General features: G+C 43.0%; 1 protein-coding gene across 4 annotated transcripts in view; it reads left to right on the top strand.

The window, feature by feature from the left end:
* MAPK9 (mitogen-activated protein kinase 9) overlaps positions 1–22,432 on the top strand; it is a 31,391-nt gene extending 8,959 nt beyond the window's left edge. The window contains exons 3-12 of one of the 4 annotated variants that reach the window (XM_029052767.2): positions 4,278–4,407; positions 5,821–5,879; positions 8,439–8,577; positions 10,201–10,366; positions 11,308–11,379; positions 13,953–14,135; positions 15,744–15,868; positions 16,734–16,797; positions 19,299–19,370; positions 20,462–22,432. In XM_029052767.2, the coding sequence (XP_028908600.1) occupies positions 4,278–4,407; positions 5,821–5,879; positions 8,439–8,577; positions 10,201–10,366; positions 11,308–11,379; positions 13,953–14,135; positions 15,744–15,868; positions 16,734–16,797; positions 19,299–19,370; positions 20,462–20,604 (1,153 nt within the window). In that variant the 3' untranslated portion in view covers positions 20,605–22,432. Of the gene's footprint in view, positions 1–4,277; positions 4,408–5,820; positions 5,880–8,438; positions 8,578–10,200; positions 10,367–11,307; positions 11,380–11,698; positions 11,771–13,952; positions 14,136–15,743; positions 15,869–16,733; positions 16,798–19,298; positions 19,371–20,456 lie in introns of all 4 variants that reach the window. The other 3 variants (XM_029052766.2, XM_029052768.2, XM_029052770.2) reach the window with 3 other exon arrangements.
* Positions 22,433–27,995: the final 5,563 nt, after the last annotated feature.

Below are 27,995 nucleotides of genomic sequence, written 5' to 3'. Positions count from 1 at the left end.
AGTTAAGTATTTTCGTGAAGGACAGATGATGGAGAAGAACATATCAGCAAAACTAGCTGGCCTCCAGATGCTGTATTACTTGGGAATAGTGATATCATATGGTACTTGTTTGGGAACTGTGAGCCAAGCACCATACTAAGCGCTGAGGTAAATAGAAGTGATTTTTGGTATGGCATTGAGCTTTGGCTTCTTGTAATAGAGCGGGAACGCTGCTAGAAACAGTGATGAGTTTCATGTTAAATTGGCATCCTGTGAATGGGCCTGGACTTACCAACAGCAAAGGTAGTTTCACACCAACACCAGCAACTCCCTCATCCACTGAGGCAGTGGCACTAGAAATAAGCAAAGTGGGTAGAGCAGTTCTGTATTCTTCCAGACCCTTGGGCCATGCACCTCTCCAAAAGGAAATAAAAGGAGCAAGAGTCTCTCAAGCTTGGAGAGTCTGCTTCTGGGGCAGGGCCAAAGGACACATTGTCTGGAGGTCCGCCCCGACCCACGAGACATGAGCCTGGAAGCCGGGGTGGAGCCCCAGGGGGATGTGGGGTTTAGTAGTTCTCCTCTCTTTAAACTCTCCCTTTACCTCCCGACCATCATCTTTGCCTGGGCTCACTAGCTTCAAACCCAACACCCCTTAAAGGCTAGCATCGAGCAACCAATCAATCAGTGGTATTTACTTAGCGATTACTGTACCAACTGCTTGGGAGAGTATAATACAAATAGAGTGGGTAGGTACGATTCCTGCCCGCAAGGAGCTTACAGTGTACCGGAGGAGACAGACATTAAAATCAAGTATAGATAAGGGAAGTAGTAGAGTATAAGGATACGTCCATAAATGCTGTGGGGCTGGGGTGAGGATCAGAGTGCATTACGGGTGCTGATAAGGATGAGGGTGTGTAGGTGACCCGAGAAAGGGAGGCTTATGGAGGAACTGAGAGCTCAGTCTGGGAAGACCTCTTGGAGGAGATGTGATTTTAGGAGGGCCTTGAAGGTGGGGAGAGTAGTGGATTTGTTGACCTGAAGGGGGAGAGAGTTCCATATCCGACAGAGGATGCGGTCAAGGGGTCAGCGGCAAGTTGGACAAGATAGAGGCACAACAAATAGGTTGGGATTAGAGGAGCGAAACTTGTGGGCTAATACTAGAACCCAGGTCTCCTGACCCTTAGTACAGTGCTCTGCACGCAGTAAGTGCTCAATAAATACCACTACTTGATAGACTCTCAGTCCCATACTCTTTCCTCTGGGATCCTCTTACATGTCAGTCACCTGACTGGAGTCACCCACTCTGTGCAGAACTTTGCACCGGGGCTAGAAGGGTGTGATGGTGGGGAATACAACTTTCTTGGCCTTAGAGAGTTTCCGTTTGTGACCTCAACTGTTAGAAGCATAAATCAGCATGCTCATCTCCACCCCGTTCCTGAAAGGAATTTCTCAGGTCCTCCCAAATCACTATGACCCTTCTACTATTCTTCTGGCTCAGGACGGCTGCATCCTGGAATTGAGCCAGCTGTTGTGTGGATTTATAAACCCGGGGGTTTGACTAATACACAACTTCAGTGGAAGTTATTTGAAATCAATCAATGGCATTTATTGAGCACTTACCTTGCATGGAACAGTGAACTAAGTGCTTGGGAGAGTATAATGCACCAGAATTAGCAGGCACGTTTCCTGCCCATCCTGAGCTTATAGTCTAGAGGAAAAATCAATCTCTCTGATTAGAACAACTGCGGTAATGTCAACGTTTATATATGACACACAGTTTATCCTTGGTTTAATAGACGGTTTTGTTTTGTTTTCCTTTTCCTTTCGCTATGATCCCAGTCTCCCCACTTTCTCTGAAACGATACCGAAGATATGTTCAAGTTGTTGAAACAGGATGGTGGTGATTCTTGGTTTAATCCAACAGTTCTGTGCAGTGTCTAGCCATTTTGGTAGTCGTTAATTTTCAGGCTGACTGCCGAAAGGTTAATTAGGGCTTTGGCACAGAGCGATTGCTGTAACTTTCTCATTCCTGCTTTTCTGGTTCCTCACCAGCAGTGAAAAGGTTGTTCTTTTTGCCAGCCCCTCAGTCGTTTTGTGGTGCCTCGATGGTAATAGAGTAAACAAAAGCTACCTCCTTGCTTATGTATGCCTTAAAGCTGCTGACCCTTCCAAAAGAGAAAGCTCTTTCAGGCTCAGGGATTATGTTGCTTGTAAATCTAACACGGGATGGTCCCAGCAAAGGGGTGGATTTCCCCAGATACCGCCAAACAAGATCGAAGACACTGAGAATTAGGTGCGGCACCTTAAAGGTCTCCGTTGACGGGCTACAAAGACGACGTGACCCCGTAAACGTTCTTACCTGGTGCTGATGTAGTTGTGGGTGGAGCGGTCATTCGTTCCCACCCTGCGGAGGAAGCCAACCCTGCCGCTCTGAAAAATCGGGCCCATGGTGATCATCTTGGAGGCAACAGGGGAGGTAAAAATGTGTCACTTAATCTTGTCAAATGTCCAGTGAATGTGGCAGAAATGTCCAAAAGGGAATAAGAATGAAAACAAGAAAACAAATGAGTGGGAAGTGAGCTAAGAAGTTCCTGATTTAGTCTCTATCCCTAAATAAAAGTGCTCACTTGAGAGGATAATAACAATAATAATTATGGTATTTTTTAAGGGCTTACATGTGCCGAGCACTGTTCTAAGCCCTGGTTAGATACAAGGTAATCAGGTGGTTTTATGTGGCGCTTACAGTCTGAATCCCCATTTTACAGATGAGGTAACTGAGGCACAGAGAAGTTAAGTCACTTGCCCAAGGTCACACAGGAGACAAGTGGCAGAACCAGGTTTAGAACCTGTCCTCTGACTCCCAAGCCCGTGTTCTTTCCACTAAACCACATTGCTTCTCTTACAAGTGACTGTCCTCTATGTGTATTCTCCCCTCTTTCACTTCTGAAAAATGTGTGGAGTGGATGGAAATGCTGTCTTCTCTTTCTTTCCCAATTACTCTCATTTGGTTCCCTTAATAATAATGATAACTGCCATATTTGTTAATCAGTGGTATTTGAGTGCTTACTGTGCGCAGACACTTGTACTGAGCACTTGGGAGAGTTCACTGTAACAGAGGTGGTAGACACATTCCCTCCCCACAGCGAGCTCTCAGTGTTCACTGTATGCTGAGCTCTGTACTAAGCCCTAGAATCAAACACAGTCCCTGGCCCACATGAGGCTCCCAGTCTAAGCAGAAGGTAAAAACAGATTTTGAATCCCCATTTTACAGAAGAGAAAACTGAGAGAGCAGATAAGCGACTTGCCCAAAGTCACACGGAATCTTCATTTTCCCAGATGAAGTTGGAGCCTTTATTTTTTTATTTTTTTGAATTTTTAGTGGCTAAAGGATTAAAGTGTTATCTTAAAATACAAAATAACCTGGATTTTGTTGTGAAAAGAATATCCACTGCTCTGTGGTAATTCCACATGCCTAACTGTACGAAGTCGATGGTCCTACAGCACACAGGTTTTATGCCTGTATTAGCCACCATTGAGAAAAATTTGCAGTGGAATATGCCCAGTTTGACCAATGCCTGACACATGCGCACAACTGTGTCTTCCGACACTGAATTGTGTTCCATCGGGATCATCCCCGTTGTTGGAAGAAGGTTCAATTCCCCAACAGTATTTGATCAAAAACTTGCAGGGTAAACTGAATGTGCCCAAGTGAAACCTTAAGATTCCCGCCCCATCAAGTGTGTGAGGCTAACCAGACTAAATTGGAAGATAATAACAGTGGTATTTGTTACTATGTTCCAAGCACTGTACTTAGCTCTGGGGTAAATCCAGGTTAATCAGGTCAGACACAGTCCCTGTCCCACTTGGGGGTCCCAGTCTAAGTAGGAAGGAGAACATATTGAATCCCCATTTGACAGATGAAGTAACCGAGGCCCATCGAGGATGAGTGACTTGCTCAAGGTCACACAACAGTGACTGGGATTAGAACCCAAATCCTCTGTCGCCCAGGCCCGGGGTCTTTCCACTAGGCCACACTGTTTGATAAAAGTGAGACAAACCACCTCAAGCTGTGTGGCGTTCTCATTCAGAATCTCACCACGAGCCTAATCGTGCAATGGTAGGGAAGACTTTCGAGCCCTTTGTGTTGGGTTTCCATAAGTCTAACCAAAAAGAGCCCAGGAGGTTTCCTTAGCTTTGTTGCCCTTGAAAAAGACAAAGCAGCCTAAGCTTGACCGAAATGTGTGGCATTCCCTGGGGCAGATCTGACCTGAATGTTTGTTGTATTTTCCCAATTACAGTGCTGCATTTGATACCGTCCTTGGAATCAATGTAGCGGTAAAGAAACTGAGTCGTCCCTTTCAGAATCAAACTCATGCCAAGAGAGCTTATCGAGAACTTGTTCTGTTAAAATGTGTCAATCATAAAAATGTAAGTTGTTTTTTTTTTTTGTCCTTCATAACCAAAATAGCAAAATCACAGAAGTTCTATTTATGTGGTGCTCTTATTGAACTGAGAGGAGCAAATCAACTTGTTGGGGAGAACGAAATGATAAACCTAGCTTAACAATTCACAGAATTGAGTCACACTAAAGGGTTATCTAGAGTCGTATGCTTTATTTCTCAGAAATACATGGGGCAAATTGGAAAAAGTAAAAGCTAATCCTCTCCACTGTCTCTCATGAGTATCTAGAAAAAATTAACTATCAGTATTTAAATGATGCCTGGAAAACTTTGAGGATGGCCTCATTTTTGCCTCCCATTTTTTTATAATGAATTGATCAATCAGTGGTTTTTATTGAGCACTTTCTGTTTGCAGAGCACTTTACTAAGCACTCGGGAGAGTACAGTTGTGTAATTTAATGCCAGTAACCACTGAGGACCCAAAAATGACACTCCCAAGGGTGTCCAGTAGATGTCAGGGGAAGCTGAGGGAGAGAGGTACCTGGGGTACGGCAGCCAAGAGAGAAGAAACTCTCTGGCACACCTGGAATATTATTATTATTGTTCTTATTATTAAGGACTTACTATGTGCCAAGCACCGTACTAAGTAAGCACTGGGAAAGAGACAAGATCATCAGGTTGGACACAGTCCCTGGTCCACATGGAGCTCCCAGTCTAAGTGAATATGACCGACTGTATTTTTCGGAAGGTTACAACGTTAAAGATCTAAATAACTGCTCCTTTCTGTCTTGTTGGAGCCTTTTCTGGTAACTAGGCCCTATTGTCATTGTGGATTAACTAACTGAAAACAGCATCCAGTTGTATAAACAGGAATCCTTTGTTCTTGTGGAGTGGGCAAAGGTGTTTTTTTCGTGACCCTAATTGGTGATTTTAATTTGACATTTTGAAAGACAGATAGTTTAGGCATATTGGAAGATTTACATTATCAGCATTAGGCTGATATTGTTTAAGAAGGATTTTTTTTTTAAACAAACGGTTCTCCATTTAAAATTGGAATTAGCATCTTACTGTATAAATAGCCAGAAAAACCCCTTAGACTCACCTTGTTTTAGTCTCAAATCTTGGAGGAATGTTAGGCTTCGATTTGATGTCTAAACCTCTGTTACGTGTTTCTAGAATCTTAGGCTAGTAAAAAAAACAAAACAAAACTTTTAGTGACATGTTTCTTGAGAACGAATGTGATTCAGGGGAGAATTTTAGTATTTTCTTTTAATTTGAATGCTATAAAATGTCTCCACCGGAATGTTTTAATACTCAAAAGCAGTATTCAATCTTGTTGGTGTTTTCCAACATAAGAGCTTTTCTCATTACATTGACATTTGTGATTACCAAAGCTAAATGTGACATTGTACACAAGTACAATTTGTTGTTCTTTTTACAGATAATTAGTTTGTTGAATGTATTCACACCACAAAAATCTCTAGAAGAATTTCAAGATGTGTAAGTATTGTACTTTCTTTCATTTTCTCTTGAAACAAGGCAGGGACAAATTCATGTCTGCAGCCATTTTGAAAGTAAGAGGGGAGTCGAGTTGAACAAAGAAGAGTCTTTTCCCATGTCACCATCGAGTCAGACTCCCGGTTGTGAGGTCTAGAAAGCTCCTTAGATTGTCCCCCACACCCCTCTATAGTCAAAAGAAATAATCTAGCCGTAGGTGAGGAAGCCATCCTGTCTTTGAGAGAACACCAAAGTACATGTCAGTAATAAGCCTGACCCATAAGTCAGTAATAAGACTGATTCATTTATTCAATCATATTTATTGAGCGCTTATTGTGTGCAGAGCACTGTACTTGGGAGAGTACAATACAACAATAAACAGATACATTCCCTGCCCACAAGGAACTTACAGTATAAATAAATATAAATAAATTACAGATATGTCCCTAAGTGCTGTGGGGCTGGTGTGGGGAGATGAATAAAGGGAGGAAGTCAGGGCGATGGAGAAGGGAGTGGGAGAAGAGGAAATCCTTTTGTGAAACCACGACTACCAGCTGTCCATAAATGCACTCCCGGCTGTGGAGTCGAGCTGAAATAGGTGGTATCTGCCCAGCCCGTAGAATGTTCTGGATTTACATCGGCCCGAGGGGCTGCCACATGGAGACCTCGTCTCGGGTGAGGGAGCCAGTTCTCCCTCCCTCTGGGCAGCTGGGCTCCTTGCCCGCCGACTGTATTCGCCAGCCCTTTGCCCGTTCTGGGCTTCATTTTTCTCCAATAGGCGGGGAGGGCACTGTCCCCCGAGATGCTGACCAGGGGACCTCCTCCTTGGAAGACTCCACTCGCCCCCACCATCTGTGTGGCAGGCAGGAATCCCCCACTCTGATCCTTCCAGCCTGGGCCCCACCCCTTCTCTAATTTAAGGTGGCTTGCTAGTCGCTTCTGTCCAAGGTGCCTGCTTTCTTCAGCCCCAGGGAATACCCCCAGACTCCACCTCATCTGATACAGCCTCCCCCTCCATGCACTCCCAGACATACCTTCATCATGCCACCAGTAAAAATTATTCTTCTCAATCAACAGCCCTACTGGGAGCTGCAGTAAGATCCCAGTTGAGAGCCTGTGCCCGCTCTTCCACTTCCTTCCAGTTCTCTTGAACCCCTGGAATCTGGTTTCACCCCCTTCACACCGCGAGGCAGCACTCTCTGAGGTCGCCAACGACCTCCTCACCAGATCCGTCAGTGGGATTCATTGAGCACTCACTATGTGCAGAGCACTGTACTAAGCACTTGGGAAAGTACAATACAACAGAGTTGGTAGACACAGTTAATCTCTTACCTTGCCATTTTCTATCTCCCAGTGCCCACCTCCACACTCTTCATCATCAGTGGTATTTGAGTGCTTATTGTCTACAGAGCACTTAGTAAGTGATTGGGAGAGATAACAGAGCTGGTAGATACTTCCCTGCCCACAGCGAGCCTGGTCTAGAGGATACTTAAGTACATTTCTCGGTAGCCCTTAGGTACATATCTTATATGCCCCATTCCTTCCTCTTTTTTTTTAAGGTATTGGTTAAGCATTTTCTATGTATCAAACACTGTTCTAAGCACTGGGATAGATACAAGTTAATTAGGTTGGACACAGTCCCTGTCCTGCAAGGGGCTCATAGTCTAAGTAGGAGGAAGAACAGAGGCACAGAGAAGTGCCCAAGGTCACACAGCAAGCATTTGGCCAAACCGGGATTAGCACCCGGGTCCTCTGATTGTCTCCCAGGTCTGGGCTCTTTCCACTAAGACCTGCTGCTTCTCCCGCCTTTAGCTTCTTTAGTGTCCATGCCCCACTGCATGGCTGGCTCCTGACTTGACTGTGTCCTCCCTAGTGCTTAGTACAGTGTTCTGTGGAGAGTAGGCACTCAGTACACACTGATGATGGATTGAACTAGTAACCAAGCATTAATATCAGCTAGCTCTCTTTTAGCTAAATCAAGTACCGTACACTGTCCACAGTGGCCTTAAGCCTATTGGTTTCTTAATGTAGCATTAAATTACACTTCCTCTGCAAGTGTTAAATCTTATATAAATAGCACTGCCCACACTGTGCCAACAAGTAGTGGTGTCAATTGTCTATATTAAATGAGTCATTTCTAACTTTTTTCTGTATTTATGAGTGTAAGTAATCTGTCAGTAAGCCAGAAGTGCCCAACTTAAATGTGGCAATCAATCAGTCTTACTTATTGAGCTCTTAGTGTTTGTGGAGTACTGTACTAAGCTCTTGGGAGAGTATACCATATATATATAGCTGGTAGAAACAGATAGTTAATTGTGGTCTTAGAATAATATTGCACATATATCTTGTTTATACATTTACTTCTTTTCAAAGAGATTGTAGAATGTGATCACTGTTCTAGAACTTGCTGCTAAAGTGAGATGTTTTTATTTCAGTTGATTCCACGGATAAGTAACTGGAACACTGGATTATAGAGGTTCCAATTTGATTATCCATGTCTAAACTGTGAGATCCTTTTCATGAACATGTGTCTTAAAAGCCTTTTGATTTCTTATTTGGTAGGTATTTGGTTATGGAATTGATGGATGCTAACTTGTGCCAGGTTATTCATATGGAATTGGACCATGAAAGAATGTCTTACCTTCTTTATCAGATGCTTTGTGGAATTAAACATCTCCATTCAGCCGGGATCATCCACAGAGTAAGTGGTGGTGATGTATTCAATTTTTTTTTTACCTCCCCCCGGCGGGCCCCCCCCCCCCCCCAAGTGGTTGTGGTTTAGTCAGCAAAGTCCGGTGTCTTTTTGCTAGCATCTAACCCCTCTCCAGGCCTATGGGAACTCCAAACTCTTGGGCTAACTGTATCCTGTACGGTATTAGAGCCGATTGATATGGGTCAGCATTTTTTGGATGGTACGTACTTGATCTTGAAAGGTGCAGAAAATAAAGGTTCCACGGTATTTTTGGAATGTATTCTTAAGCGCTTGTATCGCAACTGGAACCTTTAGTTTCAAGAGGCCTCCCTGGACTAAGAATTAATGAGGGAACAATAATAAGAGCAGGAGCATGACTCTTGTTCTGTAACAAGAGAGCCTCCTTGACTGTTTTGTACTCTCTTCAAGTTATTAGCCATCAATCAGTCATATTTATTGAGCGCTTACTGTGTGTAGAGCACTGTTTTAAGCATTTGGGAGAGAACAGTACTGCAGAATTGGCAGTCACATTCCCTGCCCGTAATGAACTTCAAGTGTCTAGGAACTAGACTTAACTACTTATTCAAGAACACTAAATAGTAAAGAGTTAATATCATTTGTGCAAAAAGTTGGCAGTTTTACAGCCTTCTTCCTCACTTTTGGATTCAGATCCATTTTTTTTCCTCTTTCTGCAGCAGAGATGAATTTCTTTTCCTTGAAAATGAAATCTAGTGCTGCCACCAAGTGTTACATGGGAGAGACATCATTACTATGAAATTTAGCTTACAGTGGGTACCATCAGTCATTTATTGAGCACCCACTGGATGCCGAGCACTGTACTAAGCGCTTAGGAGAGTTGGCAGACATGTTCCCTGCCCACGACAAGCTTGCAATCTAGAGTTTACAAAATGTAACCTCAAAAAGAAGCATGTAACTTCCCCTCCCCATTCAAAACCCTCCCCTTGCCCAGTTCATTTTTTACCAATGATTATGATGCTGTAAATCTGGTATGGCCAAGTTGTGACACTTTTTGGCATGCAACAATGTCATAGCATCTAGATCCCACGTGATGGCTCTTAAGTTGTCACCCTGTAACTTGAGTTGAGGCAGCCCAAAGTACAGAGGAGCCAGATGAGCCACTACCCAACTGATGTACTGGTCTACTGGTCTGGTTCCGAGATCCTTCAGTTTTAAGCCCCAGCTTTGTGGTAACCAACGACAGCTGGTGCGAGGGATTAACGTAAAAGCTCCGAGGGGCTGGAGAGTGGGCTGAGTCGGAGGGCAACCTCCGCCTTCTCCTGATAGAGTGGGCCTTCACTGGTCGTTTATGCCAGTCCTCCCATTTCTGAGAAGCAGTGGGGGCCAGTGGAAAGAACCCGGGCCTCAGAGCCAGAGGACCCGAGTTCTAATCCTGTATCTGCCACTTAGCCACTATGTAATTATTATTAGTAATAGTATTATTATTACAGTTACTAATAAGAGCCTTCTCCTCCTTTTACTTCCCTCCTTTTCAGACATGAGAATGGCTAATCGGTTTTTGTCAGAAACTGGGGTCTCAGTACGATTTTGTTGTAAAGCCATTTTTCCATTTAGTGGTTTTGATTTTATTAATTGAAGCCATTTATTCTCCAGGATTTAAAACCCAGCAACATAGTAGTAAAATCAGACTGCACTCTCAAGATCCTTGATTTTGGCTTGGCCAGGACAGCGTGTACGAATTTTATGATGACTCCATATGTAGTAACAAGATATTACCGAGCACCAGAAGTTATCCTTGGAATGGGTTACAAAGAAAATGGTAAGAGCACGATATGTACAGAAATCCATTCTTAGAATTAGTGGATGGTTCATGGAGCAATGAAGAGAACCGTATTTTAACTGATCTAAATGGTAAGAAAGACAAATCGTTTCGACCCTAGAGTCAATCTGTAGAATTGAAAACAATTCATTTTTCCTGGAAGCATTTGAAATAACTAACTTTTAAATTGGGAAAGTTCCCCGGTGAAGCCATTCATGCTGAGCCCTCTAGGGAAGGCTCTTGTCCTCTTCTTCAGTCGTAAGCTATTTGAAAGGGAAACAAAGACATTTTGGGTTCCTACCATGTCTTCATGACTAAATAACATAAGAGGAGCTTGTTCTTTCCACTGGCAGACAACAGATACATTCCCCCTTCGTCCATTCCAGGAGCAGAGATGCAGTTTCTGACATTTGGCTGGTAGCAGAAAGTCACTTCCCACAGAGAGCAAAGATTCATGGGGGAGGTGAAAATCCTTGAAGAAAGGAAGGCTAGAGAAGAGAGATTGGCAGCAGCTTTCTGCTCCAATCCTCTGGTTTCCCTGCTTTCTTTTCAATATGCGGACGCCCCACAAAACACACACACACACACACACACACATTCTCTCTCTGTCCGTCTGTCTTTCTCTCTCCTGCGCTATGGTTGTAGGGCTCCGGGGCTGGGGTGGGGAGGGGAATCAGAATAAGTTCCCATTCATAAGAGAGACCCCTGCTGATTGAACCCCTCCTGGAGGACCATTGGAAATACTGCCCATTTGATCGGGTGGAATTACATTAAGAGCGGAGAACTGTCCAACGGAAGTGTCCGAATAAACTCAAATTAAAGCCGTCGTGTCGGGGCGCGGGAAGTGAGTTTTTCAAATGGTGCTCTTTGGGAGGTCGTTGTGGGACTGTTTTTCGGCTAATTCTTTTATCTATGTTCTCATTGCACCTAATGGTTGGTAGTGGATATCTGGTCTGTTGGGTGCATTATGGCAGAAATGGTCCTCCATAAAGTCCTGTTTCCAGGAAGAGACTGTATCCTTCACAGTGACTTGGAAAAATAGAAAGGAAATTGATGTCGTGTAAATAATTAGCAAAGTTTTAGACCGAAGCAGAGAAGCACCCGCACACTTTAACAGAAGCAGATAATATTGTCTACATTGGCTCTGTCAAATTGAAAGCTTGAAGGGAAAAAAAAGTGGGTAACAGACAAAAAGCTCATTTCTATCTGCAATTTGTTTGTTTTTCCATGTTTATGTGTCTAGTGTAGATGCTGGAATTCTCTCCCTTCCCCCCCCCCCCCTTTATTTTGTTCATGACACTTCATAATTTTATCATTTCATTTTATTTTCAGTTGATATCTGGTCAGTGGGGTGCATCATGGGAGAACTGGTGAAAGGTTGTGTGATATTCCAAGGCACTGATCGTATCCTTCCCCAGTCATCCTTGACCCACCCCCCAGCCGCCCTGTCCAAACTTCCCGAGGCCAAAATGATTTGCTTTATTATCTGCAGCATGAGAGCTCAGAAAGGAAACTTCTTCTTGAGTATGGGTTCTGAATGGTCTGATTCCCACGTTTGCCGAAGAAGCCGCGCTTTACCCAATTGCCAAGTTTTATCACGTGACAGTCCTTAATTTGGCTGCAAATGGCCAGGAGCTTAATGTGATGAAGTGATTATATTTAATTGGAATATAAATAACCTTAAAATAGCTAATGAAAATGTTTAGGTCTTTTGTGGGGAGGTGTTTGTTTTTGGAGGATTGGGGAAGTTCAGTAGCTTCAAGTGTTGGGAAAAAAAGTTGTGTATCTCTATCAAGTAATTCTGCCAGGCTAAGTTCACCATTTAAAAACACAGCAAAAGTATGCTGGGCTTGCAGTGTTTTACTAACCCGATTTGTTAACATTATCTGTGGGTTTACAACTTTTTCATGGCTTAAAATCTAAACAGAAATTTCTAAACAAAATTTTTTGAAAGATTTGTTGGAGTGCATCTATATAGTGCTACTCTACCTAGCATTTTTAATAGAAAAAAGGTCACCCAGATCCATCCAGTTTGGTTTTTTGTTGTACCTAAAATTGCTTCCTGGTATGGCATACCATAAATAGTAGGGATCACACATTATAAAAGTTAAATAATATGGCAGCTGTTCATATTACTAAATATTTGGTAGCATAAAGCGAGCAAGTTAGAAAATATTTTTTCTTTTATTATTCCTCTGCCGTTCATTATTTTCATTATATGTCTTTTCATCCTAACACATTTTCCACTATATCTTTACTCATTGCATGCGCATAATAGTTATATTGCGGTTTATGAATGCTTAAGCATTGCTAATTATGTTCCATGTTTTTACAGTCCCCTAGTCTTGTGGGTCTATTATTTTGTGCTCACTGGGTTAACATCATTTTGATTTTTATAGTTTTATGTTTTCCGGATGACAACTTTTAACCTGTATGCTAAAAAAAACTAACTGATTTTTTTTTTTATTTGGAAGAGCTACGTATAGTAGATAAAATCACTGCATATCATCAGCCATTTTCAAGTTAAAGAACTTTCGTACTAGGTGCGTAGCTAGAGAAGGATATTTGATCTGCTTGGTTTTATCATTTATGTTCATCATCCAGCTGTGTATCTACTGTGGTCTTTATGGCAAATAGGGGCTGAGCATTTGCCCATTAAGTGCTAAGTGTTTGGAGAAATTAATTGTTCAGCCAAATTTAGCACTACCCTCTCAACCCCAATTCTTCCGTTCCAGACCTTGAAAAAATTTGCCTTGAGTCTCTAAGTAAACCCTCATAAGGAAAAATTTCATCCAATTTAAAGTTAAATCTCAGAGCAAGTGCCATTCTTGCCAAATACGAAGTTACAGCTCTCAGGCTTTGATGGATTAATCTATGTGGTTTGTCGAGGAGGGCTTGACGCTAAGTGCCAGAGAGGGAAGGTTTTTATATTAATGTGAATGATGGTAAGGCTTCTAGTGGAGCCATTGTGTTTATAAAAGCATAAAGAATAATAATAGGATTTAAGCGCTTACTCTGTTTTAAGTACTGTATTAAGCACTGGGAAAGATACAAGACCATCAGGTTGTCCATGTGGCACTGACAGTCTTAAATAAGTGCTTAAATAAACTCCGCTCTATCTATGCTGATCCCTAAACTTAGGGCAGGGACCAGCAGCTAGAAACCAGATACTTTTTTTGGTTCAGTTGCTGGATCACAAGAGTTGCTTTTAGCCCTTGTGGATGCTGATATTTTCCCTCTACAGCCTTGTAGAGTGTGTGTATTGATCACTTCAAGCCTATTGGCCTCTTTGCAAAGCGACAAGCCTCTTTGAATGTAGCATCATGAGTGCGAGCCTGCACTGTACATTTATTTTTTTAGTCACAAGCAGCATGAAAAACTGTAAATCCAAATCTTTGGGGATGGACAGTAGTTCCCAAATATTACTATTTGGGAAACAGCAGGTGGAGGGGAGGGAAGGTCTATAGTTAAATTAACTGGTCATCATACTTGAGTTGATTTCAGCACTCTTCTGAATGAAAGGTGCCGCTTTGTATTTCGTGGTTGTAAATCTTTTCAGTTACGTTTTCCTAAAGAGACCCTATAGATATTGATCAGTGGAATAAAGTTATTGAACAATTAGGGACACCATCAACCGACTTCATGAAGAAGCTACAGCCTACTGTGAGGAATTATGTAGAAAACAGACCCAAATATCCTGGTATCAAATTTGAAGAGCTTTTCCCAGATTGGATATTCCCATCAGAATCGGAAAGAGACAAATTGAAAAGTAAGAGGTCTTTTCATCCTTTGTATAAATTGCTTCCCTAATGCAGATACATGTTTTATTTCCCAAATATTTGGTGGGTTCTGAGGCATTTTATGTTCCTTTCAAAAGCATTAGTGATATTAAACACGTACTAGGAACCAAGTACTATGTGCTGAACCCTGGGGAAGAGCAGTAGATTGGATACGATCCCTGTCCCACAGAAACCTTGCATTCTAAGATGGATGGGAGGTGGGAGGGGTCTCTAGAATTTTAATCCCTGTTTTTATGCATGAGGGAACCGAGGCCCAAAGAAGTTAAGTGATTCACCCAGGGTCACACAGCAGGCAAGTGGAGAGACAGGGATTAGAACCCAGGGCTCCAGAGGACTAGTTCCATATTCTTTCCACTAGTTTTAGCCCAGAAATGGGATGATTCAGTGTTTTAATTGCCAAGGAGGATAGACAGCAGGTCCACGTAGCTATGGGAGTTCTGGCCAGGATTGTCACAGTTAATTAGGGGCATTTATTGAGCTCTTACTGTGTGCAGAACATTGTATTTAGCACCTGGGGGAGTACTGTAATTGGTAGAAATGATCCTTATCCTTAAGGAGCTCACAGTCTACTGCATCCAGAGTGCTGTACTGAGTGCCTGAGAGAGAACAGTAAAGTTAGTAGACAGGGTCCCTGCCCTGAAGGAGCTTACAGCCTACTGTGTGCAGAGCACTGAATTGGGCAATTGGGAAAGTACAGTAGAGTTAGTAGACACGATCCCGACCATCATGGAGCTTAGTCTTCTGTGGGCAGCACACTGTACTGAGTGCTTTGGAGAATCCAATAGAGTTGGTAGACATGATTACTGCCCTCGAGGAGATAAAAGCCTAGCAGAAGAGCTTACAGTCTGCTCCTCTGAGGGAAGCAGCAGAAGTAGAATAATAATAATGATGGTATTTGTTAAGCGCTTACTTTGTGCCAAGCTCTTTTCTAAGTGCTGGGGTAGATACAAAGTAATCAGGTTGTCCCAAGTGGGGCTTACAGTCTTACTCCCCATTTTACAGATGAGGTAACTGAGGCACAGAGAAATTAAGTGACTTGTCCAGGGTCACACAGCAGACAAGTGGCAGAGCTGGAATGTGGTTGTAATTCCATGGGCCTCCACAGCTCCGTGTTCCCCGACCTCGGCCACACCTCGGCCACACCTCTGGCGGAAAGACTGCCATTCCCACTTATCTGATCCCCTCTCCTGATCTCCTCCCCTGGAGGCAGAATTGAGAAAGAAGCCAGTAGGACCCAGTAACTTTTTTCTCTTTTCGAGCACTGAGCACAGTGCTTTGCACACAGTAAGCGCTAAGTAAATATGATTGAATGAACGAATGAAGTTTGAGAAGGTTTTCATGGCCCCTGCCCTTTTAACGAACATTTAACCAGTCCGGGCCCTGCTGCTAGAAATTTCTTCCAAAGCAAAGATTCCCACCTGGGACATCTTGTCATCTGAGTTCCCATATAACTTTTCCCATCTATGCTGCCATAGCCAACTTGACAGCATGTGTCCTAATTTTATTTCCTAAGTAAAAAAGAGCCATACACTTTATAACTCTGTTCACGTTGACACATCTCCTCTTTCTCTTTCTAGCCAGTCAAGCTAGAGATTTGTTATCCAAAATGTTAGTAATAGATCCCGACAAGCGAATCTCTGTAGACGAAGCCTTACGGCATCCATATATAACAGTCTGGTATGACCCTGCAGAAGCAGAAGCAGTAAGTATGTCTTCAGTGTGCTTGGCTATAACTTTCCCTTTCTGGTGTCGCTGTCGTGGTGCCTTATCCGTGGGTGGTCATCCTTGTTCAGTCGATCAGTCATATTTATTGAGCACTTACTATGTGCAGAGCACTGTACTAAGCATTTGGGAGAAGCCAATACAACAGGATTAGAAGACACGTTACCTGCCCATAATGAGCTTGCAGTCTAGAAGGGGAGACAGACATTAATATGAATAAATAAGTAGTTTATAATATGTAATTTAAAGATGTGTACATAAGTGCTGTGGAGTTGCTATTGGGGCAGATATCAAGTGTCCAAATCGAGCAGTCATTTATTGAGCACTTACTGCATGCAGGGCACCGTTCTAAGCGGTTGGGAGAGTACAACATAACAATATAACAGACACATTCCATGCCCAAAATGAACTTATGGTCTAGAGATGAGCTTACAGAACAAAGGGCACAGATTGAAGTGCAGAAAAGATGCAGGAAAACGAACTGGGGGAAAGAGGGCTTAATTGGGGAAGGCCTCTTGGAGGAGGTGTGACCTGAGTAAATGCTTTGAAGAGACACGTTTATTCCCAGAAGAGCCACACATCCCTGCCCATCATGATGTTTGTTATGAGGGTTTCTTTGATTTTTCTAGAGTCTCAGATCAAAGAATGCCCTCAGTTTTCTACTCGATAAGATTGTTCTCATTCCAAACTGAAGAGGAATTCATCGCAAAAATATGTTTAATAATGTGTGAAGATGGGCCCCTTAAATAGAGTGACTCTCCCATTTCTCCTTTTTATTTTTCACTAGTTTATTCATGTATTTTCGCTTTGGTAGTATTTGACAGCTTTTCCCTTTCCATTTTTAGCCACCACCTCAAATCTATGATGCCCAGTTGGAGGAAAGAGAGCATGCTATTGAAGAATGGAAAGGTAACGACTGGAAGAGGTTATTTTGGTTAACTAGGAATGCCCCCCCGCTTTTTTTTTTTATCAAGACGCACATGCCGATCGAATTTTTCCACGGCTGTGATGACTGATAATTTGACCACTTCATTATACAATCCCATTGAAAATTCAGTTTATTTGGAGTGGTTCTAAATCCTCACCCGAGAGCACAACCTTATTTTCTCATTGCTTCAAGTATATCCGTTAGAGACTGATCGTTTTTCAGCTTCCAAAGTTCTTGTCATGACACACTGCTTTGTGTTGGACTTTCCCAAGCGCTTAGTAAAGCGCCTCGCCCACAGTAAATGCTCACTAAATACCATCAGTCGACTGATTAATTGGCACATTTTGGATTTGAGAAGCGGCATGGCATAGTGGATAAAGCATGAGCCTGGGTGTTTGAAGGCCCTGGCTTCTCTTCCCGGCTCTGCCACATGTCTGCTCTGTGACCTTGGGCAAATCACTTCATTTTTCTGGGTCTCAGTTACCTCATCTGTAAAATGGGGATTAAAAGTGTGAACCTATTTCCAAACTGATGAACTTGTATGTACCCTAGCGCTTATAAAAGTGCTTGGCAAATAATAAGCACTTAACGAGTACCATAATTATACCATTATTACTTGTATGTTAGGTTTTTTGGCTCCGCTATGCATTTTTCTCTCCAGAGTTCCTGTCAACAACCCAGGTAAGGAGAAGCTCAGGGACCAACGAAGGGTGACTCAGGGGGCCCAGTGAACAGAGAGCTCCTGCCTCTGACCTCAGGGCCCCATTCGAGCAGCTCAGTAGACTGTCGAAGTGCTGCAGGGTGAGGGTGCCAAGCCTGACCCAGAGGGCGGTTTCCCGAGCAGTGACTGGTGCCCACAAAGTTGGCCCCTTCGGTTGGAATCACCATGCTCCATTCGACCCCTTTCAACTGCCCCAGGGTGGAGAAGGAGCCGCCGGGAATCTCTTGGGTAGTCCCTTGGTTCTATTTAGTTATTCTGACTGACATGCCCTAAAAGCACCATGGCTGGCCCACTCCGAGGAGTGGCCCCCTGCACCCTCACCCTAGGAGATAAGTGCCAGGTGTTTTGCTTTTGCCCACACCTCAAACTTCACATGTTCTAAACAGAACTATCTTCCCTCCCAAACCCTGCCCTACCCCTGTCTTTCCCATCACTATAGACCACAACACTATTCTCCTTGTCTCACAAGCCTCTAACTGTGGCACTACCCTTAACTCATCTCTCTCCAACCCACCTATTCAGTCTGTCTCCAAATCCTGTCAGTTCTACCCTCACAGCATCCCTAAAATCCAGCCTTTCCTCTCCATCCAAACTGCCGCTGTGGCAATCCAAGCCCTTATCACATCTTGCCTTGACCTTTACTTCAGTGTCTTTGCCTACCTCCCTGCCCCTGTCTCTCCCCAATCCAGTCCTTACTTCACTCTGCTACCCAGATCATTTTTCTAAAAAAACATTTATTTCATCTCTCCCCACTCCTCAAGAACTTCCAGTGTTTGCCCATCCATCTGTGCATCAAACAGAAAGTCTACCATTGACTTGAACGCACTCAATCAGCTCTCCCACTACAACCCACCGCACCCACCTCGCTCCTCTGTCACCAACCTACTCCCTGTAGCTCGATCTTATCTATCTCGGCAGCGTGGCGCAGTGGAAAGAGCACGGGCTTTGGAGTCAGGGCTTGTGAGTTCGAATCCCAGCTCTGCCGCTTGTCAGCTGTGTGACTGTGGGCAAGTCACTTAACTTCTCTGTGCCTCAGTTCCCTCATCTGTAAAATGGGGATGAAGACTGTGAGCCCCACGTGGGACAACCTGATTCCCCTGTGTCTACCCCAGCGCTTAGAACAGTGCTCTGCACATAGTAAGCGCTTAACAAATACCAACATTATTATTATTATTATTATCGGCGCTGACCTCTTGCCCACATTCACCCTCTGGTCTGTAACTCTCCCCGACTTTATATCTGACAGACCACCCCTCTCCCCACCTTCAAAGTTGTATTAAAATCAGATCTCCTCTATGAGGCTCTCCCTGACTTAGCCCTCATTTCCCCTACTTCCTCTTCTGCGTCACTCATGCACTTGGATCTTGCCCCTTAACCACTTAATATTCACCCCATCCTGAGCCCCACAACCCCTTAGATACCTAGCCATAATTTATTTTAATGTCTAGATTGTAAATTAATTGTGGGCAGGGATCGTGTCTACCAATTCTGTTGTATTGTCCTCTCCCAAGAGCGTAACAGAGTGCTCTGCACATAGTAAGCACTCAGTAAATACTGTTGATTAATTCTGAGCCCCCATTAGCTCTTTAGGACAACCCAAGAAGTCTGATATTCATTCCCTCAGCTCAGCATGCTTCTTCAAAAGGTAGTTAACTGCATCGGTTTGGAATGAGATTACCTTTCTTGAAATTTCTGAAGCTTCAAAGACCTCTTATAAAGGGTGAGAAATTGATCTCGGAAATATCTTCCCCTCTCTTCAAGAATTAATATACAAAGAAGTAATGGACTGGGAAGAAAGAAGCAAGAATGGTGTGGTAAAAGATCAATCTTCAGGTTAGTTATCAGCTCACCAGTTTTCTATGCACTTTTTTTCTCTTTTATAAAGACCGGCTGCAGTGTGTTTTGTGCCAGTTACAGATCACGAAGGATTAGCTAATCACCTTTTTCCAAGAAAGTGAAAATCTTGTTATAGGGCAGGGGAGTCCAAGTTCCAGCAACCGAACTGTTTGGAGAGAAGCCACGCCCTAGGGAGAGTGAGTCGGGAGATTAACTTTCCCAAGAGAGCTTTTTTTTTTCCCCTTTTAATTTTATCTCGCACAGCAAAGGTGAGAAACCTAGACCCTACAAGATGGAGCACAGCTTCCGGTCAGCAGGCGAAGTGACGTTGGAAGGCAGTTTCCTCCCCCACTCCTATTTGACTGCCTCACTCTGGGGCTCCTGGGGGCGGGGGGCAGAGCTGCTAAAATGAGGAAGGTCTTATCCGAATGACCTCCCCCCAGCTGCCTCCTACTCAGCTGCGGGTCCTTCGGCTCCTTTGGAATTGGCTACACCTGATGTCTCCTTGGCCTCTTCACTGGAGAAGAGGGCAGCCATAGTCATTTGGGGTGCAAACACCCCAAATGGGTTAATTCATTGGGAGTCCGAAAATAATAACCTTTAAAATAATTCTGCATCTTTTCTCGCTGCCCCCCTGGAAACCAGATTATATTAGCCAAAGTGGATGCACCGTACAGTTCACATTTTCAAAGTCAGAGAAATGAGTAAGGGAAAAGACACGGGATGCAATGATGTAGTGAGTTGTGTTTGTTTTCACCTGGGGTAGGTGAGGAGGGGGAGGTGGGTTGTAAGAATGAGTGGAGCGGTGAGAGAAAGAATGAAAGCACACATTGGGCACTCCAAGTGAGAAAATGGGTATTTACTCTCTTATACTTAGTATTACTCTGGGTTTAAGGAAATGAGAAACTTTGTATAAAAAAAAATTGAAAAAGTTGGACTAATCACCACGGGCCAGAAGAAGTGTATCCTTCCCCTGGGGACTAAGGACCTGGTGGAAAGGAATGGAAATGTCAGTAATCATGATAATCCTTGTTGTTGAAAGCATTGCCGTGCCTCAGATTTGATTACCTCTGGTTTACTTAGCACAGATGCAGCAGTGAATAGCAACACCACCCCGTCCCAGTCATCCTCTATCAATGACATTTCATCCATGTCAACAGAGCAGACGTTGGCATCCGACACGGACAGCAGCCTCGACGCCTTGACAGGACCCCTAGAAGGTTGTCGATGATCCGTTAGACATTGCAGACTTAAAGTTGGAAAAGGACTCTTGCTTCCTTTGGGCCTGAATCGCTTGTAAGTTAATGGAAACCGAGTAGAGAAATTCCATGTCCTGCATGTCCTAGTAACGCAATGCCTGTGCTCTTACTCAGTTGTAATACGATTGCCCGCTTAATGTTGTAGAATGAAAGCAAAGTCTAGAAAAAAACACAGTGGCAACTAAGGCCAGTCGCGAACCCTTTCGTTTGAGCTTATTTCAGGTGAGCAGTTCCAGTAGATGACCGCAAAATAACAGGTCCTGGTGACCACAGTAGCCAGTGTCGGGGAGGGGTTCTATCTGGCCAACGTCTGAATTGGCCACATCTGAGTTCAGAAGATTGCGATGCTCTATTTGGTAGGTTCACTTTCCCGGATTCTCCTCTCTTAGGATTCAGAGATCACGTGTCTTTCCAGATTGTGCTTTGAGGAAACTTTCTCAAGCCACATAAATACCAGCGTTCATTAGAGCGTGCGTCACCAAATGTATTTGGCTCTCGGGGCGTCGAAATATTTAAATTTGTTTTGATGCACGACTCAATTTTGTCTTTATGGGGCTCTCTGATATTTTGGCTGAGTTAAAATATCTTAATACATACATACATATAAACTTGTATGTTCTTCATTATCAAACCAAAGCATTTGCAGAGGCCCTACTTTAGATTCTCTTCTAAATTCTTTTAGCTCTGGGAAGATTCGAATTTTGGACACGGTGACATGCTAAAAATGAATTTCTGCTAACCCACAATCTCATCCATGTCCCATTTTTTCAAAATTCTGCCTCGATTTCCATATTTTCACTTTTCATTAATTTTCACACTTAAAACCAGCGGCACTCTGTGGAAACTGTAGTTCATCAAAATTAAGTCTCCCTTCCGCTTATTTCTAACAGTGGGACCTGATATAGAGATTTTTATATCCACCTATCCAGTGCCAGTGCTGAAAATCCACTTTTTAAGTCTCTTATTTTTCAAGGTAAGGTTGCGGACAGACTTTTTTCCCCATCTGAAATTAGTGGTGAACTCAAATGAATCCTAGAGTATTAATCTAGGGTCATCCTATTTCTTGGGTTACAGATTGTGGTGTCCAGATTAACTGCCAGTCTGTTTTTTTATGTTATGGTGGCAATTTGCTTTTTTGAAAAGGCCTAAGAAAGGAGCCATTCTGCCAATACAAGCCACTCCATGCCTTCATTCCTCAGGTGTCTTGTGAAGGTCTTTAGAAAGCTTTATCCCTTGTGATTAGCAAAGTGAGATCAGTGATCATTTTTGGTGGAGGGGATCATGAGATAAAGAAAAACTGGTTCAGTATTCTGTAATGTGTCTCCATTGCTCACTGGAAAAGAGCACCGATTTTTTCCCCCATTTGTATCGGTTGGATACGTCGATATACTGAGTAGCTGTAGGGTATTGCAAAAATGGAGCATTCAGACCATTTAAATTTCAGCTCTGCTAACAATGTCTTTTGCACCTCAAGAACTTCTTATGTTAAGTCATTTTGAAAACTCTAGTATTCTAGTGGATGTATTTTGGGAAGGTGTTGGATTTAAATAGCTTGTCAAAGTACGATGTCAGAACGGCACTGTCTGTAACATTTTGTCAAGTCATTCATCTTGTCATTGGAATTTGGAAAACTGTTTGGTGCTAGACCAAGAAAGCAAGTTTGGGTTATTATTTGATGAAAGAAAATGGTTTTCTACTGAACATTGTGAACCAGACAAATTTAACTAGAAAATACAGATATGGTGTTAAGATTCTGGTAAAGAACTGTAGTAAAAAAATTTTCTCCTTTGGTGCCCTAAATGTGTATCACAATATGTATTTGTGTGGAAATGTAAAATGACCTCAGCACAGAGTCTATGCAGAGGGGCATCAGCAGATGTTTAATTTACTTTTTTCTTTTTTTTTTTACTGGAGGGAGGGGCGGGGCGCCAGTTTTCGTTATTCTTTTGGAAATTCATCGAGGGGAGGTGGAAGGAGGAAACTTTTAAATGTAGCACCTTAAAGCTTAAGAGGGCCCCAAATGAAATAGCCCAGCTTACCCAAAGGGAAATAATGAATGGAGCCCGTTACACTTGCTCTGTTCTCCACAGCCTGCATTGTAACCCATTCGTTTTTAAGTGCAATTCTTGATGTTTGTCTTAATCTGTCAAGTCCCGGGTGATTTGCCCCTGAGTCCCTTGTGGGAGCCATCTGTGTTACGGTGGACTGTCCCTGAAATAGCGTTCAGTGAGTTTGTTTTTTTTATGATGGTTCCAAGACTTAAAACTCACAGTACCAGAGGCAACTTATTTTCCACCACATTTTAATATACCCATCTCCTCTGGTCCTGTACACCCATTTATAGGCAGCAGTCCTCTAGTGCGAAGTGTCACTAGGCCTCAGATTTTATTACATCTGGTTTATGTAGCAAAGATGCAGTAGTAAATAGCATCACCACCCCCTCTGACATCCTCTATCAGTCACATTTCACCCGTGTCAATGGAACAGACCTGGGCTCCTGACACGGACAGCGAGGTCTGCTGCAGAGGGCACTGTCTGAGTTAGGCGAACCCTAGAGGAGCCTGAAGCAGGATAGGAATGCAGTTAGAATTTTAATTTAATTTAATTGGGGGGGCACTTCAATTTTATTTGTGTAATGTGGGATACACTTGGACCGGAGAAATTCCCATTTTTGACTTCCTGTAAAGCCCAGAGTTCTGGGGACCTTGGAATTTGCCATTTGGTACTATTACCAAAAATTCAATTGAAACTTCAAGACAAAAAATGTGTCCCCCTCTGGGCGTCAAGATGGTTGTTCTCTACCTACTATGATTGTCGATGTCTTGTGCCCCCTTGACAAATGAAGCCACTTCTTGAGTGCAGACGAAGCTTTAATTGAACACATTAGTAGGTTATCTGTTCTCCCCGCCCCTTAGCCTGTGAGTCCAGTGTGGGCAGGAACTGTATCCATTCCAATTGTTCATTCAATAGTATTTATTGAGTGCTTACTATGTGCAGAGCACTGTACTAAGCACTTGGAATGAACAAGTCAGCAACAGATATTGTGTCAGATCCACCCCAGCACTTAGCTCAGTGATTAACAGGTAGTAAGCACTTAATGCTCTAATTATTAGGTTGGGATATTTAGAGTCAAATTTTTGAATAGATAGAGCTTCTGGACTGTTTTCATTTTCAGTGTGAATTTCAGGTGATAGTGTAAAATGGAGGAAACCTTATCAAGGATACTTTGGAGACTGGTTCCAATATATGTAGAACCTCTAGATTAAGTTCCCTGTGGGCAGGGAACGTGTCTACCAACTCTGTTATATTGTACTCTCCCAAGTACTTTGCACACAGTAAGCTGCTCAGTACCATTGATTGATCGACATGGATTACATTGGGGCTTGATGCTCAGTAAGCGATTGTGCTCCTAAAAAGAAGGAAATCCATGATTGTTAACATTCACTGATCTAAGCAGGAAACGTGGAATCACGCCAATGTTTTCTACACTTCCCTGTGATTGTCAGCCATTACGCAGAGCAAGCTTTGAGTGTGAGAAACGGAATGATTGCAACACTTGCCATTGGTTGCGAAGTCTCGAAAAGTCAGGGTATGGTGTGATGGCTAGCATTCACAACTGAAAAGAAGAGAGAACGGATTTCACTGCCAATTTTAGTGAAAGTGATTTTCTAGGAGCTCCTAATGATCCCTCGACTTGCTGCTTTGCGAGTAACAGTTACACTGTATCAGAAATTTAATGTACCCAAAATGCTTTCTAACTTCAGTACTTGTCGGTGTCTGCCATCAAGGTCATTTGTGCTTTTATGAAGGTGTCAGAAACCAGCATACCCCTAAATTGTACTGTATGTGATTCGGCTCATTGCAGAAGTAACAGTGGTAACGGCAAATTTATGAATGGAACAGACCACAGCTATTTTCCAGGAGGAAATTATGATGCTCTAAGATTTTCTATGCAAATCAAGCAGTGGCATTTATTGAGCACTTAGTACAGCGCCTGGCACAGAGAAAACATTTAACAAATACCATTTAAAAAAAAAATCATTTGGGAGAGTATAATACAACAGAGTGAAGAAAGCAGAAAGTGAGGGTAGGAGAGCCCCCCTGTTTTCCAGACAGGCAAAAGCTAATATTGCTGTCTCCATTTCCGGCAAGGGACGGCGTGTCTGTTGGATTGATCGAGGTTTCAGTCAGCATCAACCATTGACTAGAAAAAAACCTACTTCTGGTTCTGTGGCAAAAACATGGACAAATTTCCCACAGGCAGCCTCCGTTTCTGGAACCTGGCTTTGGAAGCGGAGCAGGGGGTGGCCACAAAAGTGGGCAGGCGACAAAGTGAGGCGCACAGAGGAGGAGGATTGGCGGAGGCCCAACAGGGTCGGTCAAAGCCCTTGCTGGGATTTTGACTTGTTTTACTTGTTTGGGCCACGCTGCTCGGGATTCTTAATGGTGCCGGTCATAGACCCCACGGTCCAAGCACTTAGTACAGTGCTCTGCACACAGTAATGGCTCAATAAATACGATTGAATGAATGAATGACCATTTCATTTTCCCTTTTGAGGCACTTTGGGATTGTTCTAAACAGTTGTAGGCTCGAAAGAGGCCTTAAGAATCAACCCAGTCCATTCTCCCGCCTTGGGGAAGACCCTTGCCAAAACCATCCCAGGTATTGATCTTGTCTTTTAAAGTCTTAAGAAATGGCAAATGTCCTCCAGGTCCAGGTCTGACTTCAATTCTGTTCTTTTTCCCATCACCTGGGCACTTCTTTTCAATGAGAAAGGTCTTTTAATGGGTTTGGAGTTGTTCTTTTCAGACTAAGGCAGAAGCTGCACACTTCCTGCCGGAAAGAACTTCCTTCTTTATAAAGCCACAAAGCCATGCCATCTCCTGGGTGGCTCTTGGTTAGACTGGTTTTTAGATGGGTAAGGTTTTTGAACAAGAAAATTATCAGCACACCCCAATTCCATTCAAAATGTGGCTTTCTTCCAGTTTTCTTGATATAGGATTGGAAATGGAACTACATTGATTGCAGGGTCAGTTTGGAGAGGAAAAGAGGAACTGCATCAATCAATCAAAGGTTTACTTTGTGCAGAGCATTATTCTTAGCACTTGGGAATGTACAATAAGGTCTGTAGATATGATTCCCCCGCCCCCAGGGACTTACAGTTTATTGTGTGAGGAGCACTGTCTTAAGTGTTCAGGAGAGTACAACGAAGTTGCTAGAAAGTCCTTTGGTTCTCGCCTCTTCCTCCAAAATACCTGCACTTTTGGATATTCTTTGTTAACAAAGGCCAGGTGCTGGTTTCTCTTTTAAATCTACAGCATTTTCTAGCTAGTGTCTGAATTGATCAGCTCTTGCCCTACCTGAAAAATAACACCTTTTCAGCACATCTTTTTTGGTCAGTCAGATGGGGACGTGAATGAAAGGGGGCGGGACTGGCCGTTAGCCTTACACCAATTATTTGGCTTCTGAAAGGTTAACCAAACTTCAGTTCCTTTAGGTGATTTCAGAAGAGATGATTTGCTTGGAAATCCGTATAACTGTAATATGTAGCCTATACTGCCTACTAAAATTGGTTTCAGTGATGCCATTTCTTCATTCCTGTTGCTTGTGCAATACAGAGATATTCTTGTGTAATGGCGGTGACTCTTTTTGTCTCATGCTGGATTTAATTTCCAAAAAAAGTTTTACCCTTCAGAAGAAACTTTGTTTTTCGCTGATGGTAATTGTGCGTCCTTGTTTTCCAGTTGGTTTTTAAGTAGGCTAGCGTTTTCACAAAACTGTGGTCAGTAATTCATTCGGATCTGCTAGTTGTGACATGTATAATTTGGTTTCCTTAAAAGCCTTTTTGAAAACTAAATGATCTTAAAACATCCTAAAGAAACTGTAAAAATAAATGTTTGGATCCGCAAACACTTGAGAGACGTCTGATTTCTTTATTTTAGACATTTTGGGTCATTTGAAAGTTTGCTTTCTTCTTGAAGACCTCTCAGTTTCAACTCTGCATAGTTCTGGGTCCCCTGATGCCTTCTGGTGTGCTTGGCCAAGATATTGCCACCCAATTGGCACTAACTGGGCAGCCACAAAATACCATCATCTTTGGATACCCTTGGCTGTATACCCCTTAAGCACTCAGAAACTCACCCCAGCCCCACTTCACTTATGTACATATCTCTATACTCTTCTCAGTCAATTAGTCGTATTCACTGAGGGCTTACTGTGTGCAGAGCATGTTCCTAAGAGCTTGGGAGAGTACAATATAGCAGAGTTGCTAGACACACTTCCTACTCTCTCCCCTATCTAATTTTTGTCAATGTCTGTCTCCTCTCATAGACTTAGCTCCTTGTGCCCAGGGATTGTGTTTAACAACTCTATTGTACTGTACTGTAAGCATTGTGGCTCAGTGGAAAGAGTCCGAGCTTGGGAGTCAGAGGTCATAGGTTCGAATCCCTATTCTGCCATTTGTCAGCTGTGTGACTGTGGGCAAGTCACTTTTCCCAGCTCTGCCACTTGTCAGCTGTGTGACTGTGGGCAAGTCAACTTCTCTGTGCCTCAGTTACCTCATCTGTAAAATGTGGATTAAGACTGTGAGCCCCACGTGGGACAACCTGATTCCCCTGTGTCTACCCCAGCGCTTAGAACAGTGCTCTGCACATAGTAAGCGCTTAACAAATACCAACATTATTATTATTATTATTACTTTCCCCATTATTATTGTATTTGTTAAGCACTTACTATATTTCAAGCTCTTTTCTAAGTGCTTAGTATAGTGCTTTATGTGCAGTAAGTGCTCAGTAAATACCATTGATTGACCAGATGAATTTCAAGTGAGACTTTCTACACATTAATTAATTTTTGCAATGTTTCTGTTCGTTCTCTTCATAAAAAGATCCAGCATCTCACTTAGGATTTATTCACAAAAATCTGTCACACTCCAAGTGATGAAACACTGAAACATGAGGGTGCCCCTCCAATTTCTTGGCGTTCCCTTATTTAAAAAAAGTCTGAGACCCTTTGGCTGTTTGGTGTTGGCCAATAACTGTGCCTTCCCCTTACGGAGGAGTGTTTTTTCCCAATACATCATGAGGTTTAGAAAAATCAAATGGGCACTTGAATACATCATCTGCTGGAGCGTAGCCCTGGCATAGCCCCTGGGCTAGTTGACTTATTTCTGTAGCTTGACTGCAAACTTACTGGTTTTGGAAATCAGGAAACCCCAGAAATGGAGAAAAGCTAATGTTTCTCATTGTCGTCTTTTCTCACTCCAAAGACCAGCTGGTGTGTACCGTTTTAGCACCCTTAGCGCTAAGGAATTTGGTGATCCCCACCCTACTCTGGTTCCAATGTTCCTTTATTGCCACCTGC

Source organism: Ornithorhynchus anatinus, chromosome X2 (assembly GCF_004115215.2).
Source record: "Ornithorhynchus anatinus isolate Pmale09 chromosome X2, mOrnAna1.pri.v4, whole genome shotgun sequence".
Classification (NCBI taxonomy): domain Eukaryota; kingdom Metazoa; phylum Chordata; class Mammalia; order Monotremata; family Ornithorhynchidae; genus Ornithorhynchus; species Ornithorhynchus anatinus.
Note: the sequence above shows the minus strand (reverse complement) of the source record. Positions and strands in the feature narration are given on the sequence as shown.